General features: G+C 39.9%; 1 protein-coding gene across 1 annotated transcript in view; it reads left to right on the top strand.

Moving 5' to 3' along the window:
- The first annotated feature begins 413 nt into the window (after positions 1-413).
- Positions 414-7,971, top strand: part of LOC309713590 (rho GTPase-activating protein 23-like) — a 76,805-nt gene continuing 69,247 nt past the window's right edge. Inside the window, exon 1 of the mRNA XM_082545346.1 lies at positions 414-885. Coding sequence (XP_082401472.1) covers positions 877-885 — 9 coding nt within the window. The 5' untranslated portion in view covers positions 414-876. The remainder of the gene's footprint in view (positions 886-7,971) is intronic.

Genomic DNA, 7,971 nt, shown 5'->3' with positions numbered 1-7,971 from the left:
CTAAAAGTACGCCATTGCAATTATAAACACAGTTAGTAGTTACAACAGTATTTCAAGTTTTTTCAGTGAATACTATATAATTTAAATCGAGATTAAATTTACAAGCTGTTTCACATAAAATTACACCGATGAACATTAAAGTATAGAAAACTAAATAATCATGAAACAATCCTTCTCTGTTCTTCACCTTACAGTAGGAGCGGAGCCTTTTTGGTTGTCAGCATCTTGCATTTATCAATGGAAGCACAAGATGCTAATAGTGAGGCACTGAAGGGATGAGTGCGACAGCTGCTGGGTGAATCCTACTACACTATTGGGTCATGTGGTACACACAATCACACTCTATCCCTCTGATCCTTCCAGCCCTCCCGTTTCCCTCCGTCTCTCACTAAGGCCGAGCACAGTGAGGGAGGGCAAAAATGCCTGAGCTCAGAGAGAGAGTGAAGAGCGACTAAGAGAAGGAGGAAAGGCGGTAAGCAATGTGAGTCCAGATTACCACCAAGGCAGGAGCAGAGCGGACAGAAATACAGGAATACAAGCTCTCCTATCATATTCTCTACTTGTGTCAATTTAAAAGGAGAAAAGAAGAGGATTAAAAACTCGAAAGGGTGAAAAGAGGAGGAGGGGGAAAACAAGAGCAGAGGAGCAGAAGTAATGTGCTACCAACAGCGAGCGTTTCAGAGGACAGTGTTGTCACAGATGAGGAGGTGATGCGTGTGAGCGTGTGGGTTTGCAACACAGCAGCGACAAGGGTGATGTGTGTGTAAAGTAAACCCCCCACACCTACAAATCCCCAACACCATCTACTGAGACTTGGCCTGAGGTTTTGCAAGCCATGGTGAGGACCAGGAGCTAGCTGACATCCTGCTGAACACTATGGCCCAGGTGAGGAGAGACTCCCTCATAAACACACACAAAGCTATTCATGCATTTTAAAGACATCTACTTTGTTGTATATTCACACACGCAAAGTGAAGTTTTGTCCATTCTTTATTTCTCTATCACAGTAGTTAGTAGTTGCTCAGAGCAGAACTGTGCTGGTGAATAATAACTGCAACTTTACCCTCCCTGGTAAAAGTCTGAGTTTTTGAGTCTTTGATGTATAGATACCACTCCACAAAATTATAGAATATTTCTTGCCCACGGGGCAAAAAGGAAACTCAGGCATTCAACTCCAAAAGTGAAAAATTCTGGAAAAAATACATTGTATTTACATCTATTGGAGAGATATTTTGATTCGGTGTATTTTACATTTGGCACGCTCTGACAAAGGTGACTGACGTGACGATCCCATGTGGGTTTTTTTCACATTACCTAATGTTTATTGTTGATGTTCCTACAACAGCATAATGCTCCTCCAGGATAATCATCTTCCTATTGAGGTCTAATGCTGTGACAGGGTTTATATAACCAAAATGATATTATCTCCTAAACTTACCAAACTGTGACTTTAAAGAAGAAAAAATTACTTGTCGTTGACTTTCACACAGGATAGCAGCCTGAGTCTCCAGGGTGAAAGTCCTACTCCTTGTGCAAACTATGTTGCTCTTGTCACAGACTGAAGTGCTTTTCTGCAAACATATGTCACAACAGCATGACTGACCAGATGCAAAAATAGATCTTAACATTAGTGTTGATAATATTAAAAGAAACACTGGAAACATCAGATGAACCATTCCTTTAAAATTTAAATTCATGAATTTAATCTAGCCTGTTTATTGAAAATCTTGTAACCCTGGGACTAACACAAAGTATCATGCCAGCTGCACTAACTGGCTATTAGCTATTGGTTATGTTAAGCTATTTTTTATACATGCAACATAAAAGACTGCTGGGTAAAGACTGTAGGATGTAACGTTTTTTTGGTTTTTTGTCATTTAGACCTGGTGAACCTGTATGTTCAGTCTACATTTCTATGTGTTTTTTTCATACACATTGACTTACCTAAGGTCCAAATGCAAGACAAGATAGTACAAGACGCAATTAGCAATGATGAGCCGACCACAGACAGTGAAATCTTAGCGAAATGTTGTGACGTTTTGTTTGTTTGTTTTTTAAGAAAAAAAAGTGAGGGTTATGTGTTTTTCCTCAATCAACTCAAGTGATTCCATTTATTCAGTGTATTCTATGCATGTGTAGACATTTTTTGCCAGGGACAGAAAGCAAAGAAATATAGTGCATGTAGGCTCTGTGAGGACCTGACTGTCTGAAGACACAGAGACAATGTGTCCTTTAAGGTTCGAGACAGATCAGCCATTTGAATCATGAGTGAGGGTGGAGCAGCTCATTCTGCACAGCAACATAATGAAGAAATGATGTAGTTGGCCAAAGTGTAAGAGCTGCATTGTGGTTGTGGAGGTTGTGTGTAAACGTCAGGATATCCTGCTCTTGCTCAAACACATTTACTGGAACAAATAGGAAAAAGGTTTAAACCAATTTTCCGACACTATCATCCTCAATCATAAACAAGTAGGCTCCAACTTACAACTACATTAGACTTTTATTACAATTTTTGCCACAAATGTCCCTTTAGTTGAAAGTATGTGGTTAATATATTCCCTGTCTAGGGTGAATTTATTGTTGCCTGTGGAAATGTTTAATTACACTTTTAATGGTATACAATATACTGTCCTCTGCAAGTAGAAAGTTCGTTGAAGGCATAGTTCAGTTCACTTTGAGAAGTCAAAATGAACTAAACAAGTGTGAGATGAAAAAAAAATAGGTACCTATTTGTCTCTGCGTAGCTCTGGTATTAAACAGTTAAATACAATACTGAATATTAGCCAGTTCAATCCAGAATGTGAGTGCTGGTGAGACCTGCCTATTTTAATTGTTAAGCTAATTTTAATTCTTATTTTAATTCATAGTGATATATACTGCTTTGTGGTGTCTGTTTTGCTTATTTGCATGCTGTGCATTTTTGTCCTGTTGGTGTTCGGCTTGTGGATGCTGCAGATGCTATAGCTATATGGTGCATAAATAGTCATAGTTTACAACTATCCAAAATTTAGTATACTAAATAATACAGATGGGAAATGTACAGTACACATCTTTACTCAATTTCCCCAATATAATCAAGGTTCAAAAATACATATCCTGTATTTAGCGTGAAAGATTGGAAAAAATGTATAAACTCTGGTCAACATACATGAGGTTTACTGTGTGACTCACTGAAGTCACGCTGCTTGGCTGAAGGCCAGCTTTGGGCTTTCTGTGTGGAGTTTGTCTGTTCTCCTCATGCTTGTGTGGGGTCTCACCAGGTACTCTGGTTTCCTTTCACAGTTGAAAGACTGGGGCTAGGTTCATTGATGACTCTAAAATAAGTGGAGAGGGAAAAATGAGAAATGATTGGACATGGGAGAGACAAAAAAGAGAAAAGCAGAAAGTGGGAGCAACAAATTAGAATTGCAGTTCCCAGTCATGCTTAGTTCAGGCCCTGTTTGAACTCGTCTGCTCTTTATAGTCTTCATAGTATGTATGGGGTGGTGTGATAGGACACAGTAAGTTGTGTGATTAACAGCTTTTTATGTATTACGTATTTTATGCTTTTTATCTATGCCACTATGAAGCCATACTTCAAGAAAGGAACGCTGTGGATTCCAGGCTTTAATATTTCATCAAATAACTGAAATATAGAATAAACATTCATCTTGTGGTTAATTATCTGGGGTTGAGAAAATACTGAGAATGTGAGGGGTTGAATGTGGCTTGTGGAGTGGTTTGTACAAACTGGTCCATTCTTTATCCATCATTGTCATCTACTGGCAAATAATTTCCTGATCTTTATAGAAGTATTTTTAAATATTGTTTTCCCCTGTGTTGCATATTTTAAATGTTTGCTCTTAGTTGAAATAAAACAAACCAAAAAAGGCAGAGTGCAGTTAGATGCAGGAGAGAGACTTGCAGCACATACAGACAGGTAGCAAAATATCTGGAAATGGGATGTTTTAGTCTTGTCTATTTGTCTTGTTGGCAAATAGAACAGCTGACTGATCTGATTTTTAAAATATCTAGTTTATATACTTAGTTACTGCAGTGTACGTGGTTGTGAATGGTTCAGATTTCTCTTGATCTCTTGACTCACATTTTTTAGTAAGTTAGTTCAATCAGCATGTCCTGAAAATCTCTGTCTTGCTGGGCTTACACATGACATCATTAGCATGTTGCAGCCTGCATGTTCAGTGCTACAGTCTGTGCCATTACATTTGCACACCGACAGCTAAGTTAAGATGGACTGTGTTATATATATATATATATATATATATATATATATATATATATATATATATATATATATATATATATATATATAATATGTTGAAAGCCTATTTTTGTGGTGGCTCTGTGTGTGTGCCTCAATGTTTACTGCTGACCTGATAATAAGTTTCCTCTAGAGTGCCTCTCCCTGAGGTTCCTCCAGCAAGAACACAGTCAGGGAAATATGTGATCCCCTGCTGAATATATCAGTTTGCTCACCCACAAAGAAATAAACATATCCGTTTATGATTCTTTTTATGGTTGTTTCATTTTATTGGGAGACGCAGAACATTAACCAAAATATAATCCTCTTCTATAATTTTGGCTCTCATAGATTGGCTGTGTGCCCATGGAGTAAACAGTTTACAATCAGTCAATCAATTACAGATACTCCTGATCTCAACTCATTGTGTGTATAAGGCACCAAATCACAACAACAGTTGCCTCAAGGTGCTTTATACCGTACAGTAGATCCTACAATAATACATACAGAGAAAAATCCAACAATCATATGACCCCCTATGAGCAAGCACTTTGGCAACAGTGGGAAGGAAAAACTCCCTTTTAACAGGAAGAAACCTCCAGCAGAACCAGGCTCAGGGAGGGGCGGGGCCATCTGCTGCGGCCGGTTGGGGTGAGAGAAAGAAGACAGGATAAAAGACAAGGATAAAAAAATATGTGGGATCTATGGATTCTTTGACGCCCAACATCTACACAAACAGTGAAACAACTAGTACCTCAGTGTTTCAACATCCGGAAGAAGCAACGGCTATCACAACTAGAGTTTGACAAGGTACAACACAAATACTATATCAAGGGGGAGCCAGAATATTAGGTCAGAGGGGAATTATGATCATCCTCACCCACTGAGATCCTGTACCAAACCCCAAGAACTGATGTGTTGTAGGCAATGAGTGCGAAAGCAGCTGACCTGATAGATGGGATCATATAAATAAAAATGAATTGAACTGAATTAAAAGCCAAGATCACGGCAGCACAGAGGGAAGTTAGCCAACTATTAGAACTGCAGAAATGTGTGCTGAAGAAAGGGATTCCTAAGAAGCACAGCAAGCTGCCCATACCTTAGGCAGTGGAAACTGCCAAACAAAGACTCACAGCCTTGGCCAGCTGCTTACCAGAGAGATGGAAGTCACTGAACCATCCAAAGGGTACTCTCGGTGGCAGGGGAACACATGAGACTGGGGCAATACTGGAAGAACATAGAACAGAAGGATGCAATCCATAACAACAGTGCTCAGTGGCTACTGGGTCTAAGAGCAGACCACAGCAACCTCCCTGAACAGGATCTAGATACCACACAGTGGCGGACATTCAAGAAAGGGTCTCAAGAATGACGAGCTGTACAGCACAAGGCCCTGACATGATCCACACTTACTGGGTAAAGAAGGTAACTGCACTCCATGACCGTCTGGTAGCAATGAACCAGCTGTCATTGGATTGATAACACGCACAACCACAGGTTTGTGAAACAAAGTTTGCTTTATATATATTTTTCTTTGGATCAGTTCCCTTTGCTCATCCTCAATGTAGGGATACCTTCAAATGCAGTAACCATCTCAAATGCATCACAAAAATAATTGAAACAATCAAAACAGATGTAAGACAAGAAAGAAACACAATATTTCAACACCCCAAAGAAAAGGAAAAAGAAAAGAAAATAACATGTGAGTGTCCAGTTCCTTATGGTGTCAGTTTATTCAGTCACCCACGGTCTTGGGTTGAGAACTGAAAATGACCTGAATCTCAGGTGGGGGAAAAAGTAGCAAAAGAAAATGATAAGGTATCTCTCAGGTGGGCTTCCTTTTGTTTTTTCCCTACTGCCCTCCTGGTACGGCAGGCCTCCACAGCAGCAACAGTGTCTTAGACCCACGATACCAGCTCCTCACTCGGCACACATGGAACTGTTCCTCAAAAAAAAAAAAGGGTCAGAATAGTTCAAAAAGTTTGAAGAAACACTCCGACTCCTTTGAGGTAGGTACCCGTCTGTGGTTCACTGCTAACGGCAGCTCTCTCACAAATGTTAATTGAACCTCTTTTTTTCCTTTTAACTGGAAAACCGTGCTTCGCGGCAGCATGGAGTTTTTCCTTGCCATCCTTTTTCCTCTACACCACACCTTCACGCGCACCGAGCTGCAGATGATGCCTTCAGGGCAAGCCCGGAAATTAAAGTATCAGACAAAAACTACGATGCATTCAAAGAACTGATTGCTGTAAATTTTATCAGGGTTGCACAAGGATCTACTCCCATCCAACTAGAGACCATTAATCTGTCTCAGTACCACATGGAGGCTCCTGCCAGGCATCATAGCTGCTAGGATAAGCAGGCATGTGGCTCAGTACATGAGCGTGGCACAGAAAAGAATTGCCATGAATATCAGAAAGGTAAAAGATTAGCTACTGGTAGACAGAGCAGCCAGTTGAGACTATCTGACCAACGTGCGCAGTGCCTAGACTGACTACAATAAAGCCTTCGACTTAATGTTTCATACATGGATCCTGGAAAGCCTAGACGCATACAAAATGAATAGGAACTGCAACACAGGACCCACACACACACGACTGGTTTATGCTTAGACTGTCTTTTATTGAGAAATAATCTGTGGTTTTTGGCACCCGCCTCGGACGCAGCCACTCCGACTTTCTCTCCCAGCATCATCTGCTGCTTCTCACTGCGGATATACATAAGACACATCTCCCTCATTAAAACAGTCCTGTACACCTGTTCCCTCCCCGCCCAGAGAGCTCACTGTGTCACCCCTCCTCTGCAGCAGGCCAGCAAACCACGCCCCCACCACAGGACCTTAAGCGCCTCCATCAGGAATTCAGTGGGAATGCAGTGAAAAACACTAGAGGCCAACTTCAAGCCAACAGCACAAGTTATCATCAAGTGTGCTGTGTGATTTCTTACTATTACTGAAGGCTACTCACCACCAAGCTAACACTGTTAGCTGGCGTTAGCTGAGGTTAGTTTTTAGACTGCAGACTGGTAGACTTGATATTCAGTGTTGGGGAGTAATAAGATAAGATAAGATAAGATAACCTTTATTAGTCCCACACGTGGGAAATTTGTTTTGTCACAGCAGGAAGTGGACAGTGCAAAAGTTATGAGGCAAAAATTAGAATACAATAAGAATAAATACAGTACACAACTGTACAGAATAGAATAAAATAAAATACTATATACAGTAGAATAAAATAAAATAAATATACAATAAGATAAAAATAGAATACAAATACAAATACTATATACAACTGAGTAAAAATACAACGATGACAGAAAGGATTATTGCACTTAGTATTATTGCATATGTATGGATGTGTGTGCTTGATCAGTTAAAGTGGAATACATGTACCGGTGTTACGTATTTAAAATACAAAATATGAGTAACTGTATTCCGTTACAGTTACCGTTTAAAAATGTGGTATTCAGAATACAGTTACTTTGTTGAAATAAAGGGACTACACAGCAGTCTTTTCCTTTTTCATATATTAGGCTGTCCCCTCTCTATTTTTGGTAATTCCACGCTGGTGAAAACCCAAACAAAACACGCATTAAGAGGCTCTAATGACTGTGTCTCAGTCTCACGGCCCATGTCACCTCTACTTGCGGCCCGCATAAATGGCGTGAAGAAATATTTAAAAAAATTATAATTCAAAAAATGATTTACTATGAAGGCAATAGGCAGAGTGTTA

Source organism: Aulonocara stuartgranti (genome assembly GCF_965226115.1).
Source record: "Aulonocara stuartgranti genome assembly, chromosome: 8".
NCBI lineage: Eukaryota > Metazoa > Chordata > Actinopteri > Cichliformes > Cichlidae > Aulonocara > Aulonocara stuartgranti.
The sequence above is the reverse complement of the archived record's forward strand: the minus strand, read 5'-3'. Positions and strand labels throughout refer to the sequence as shown.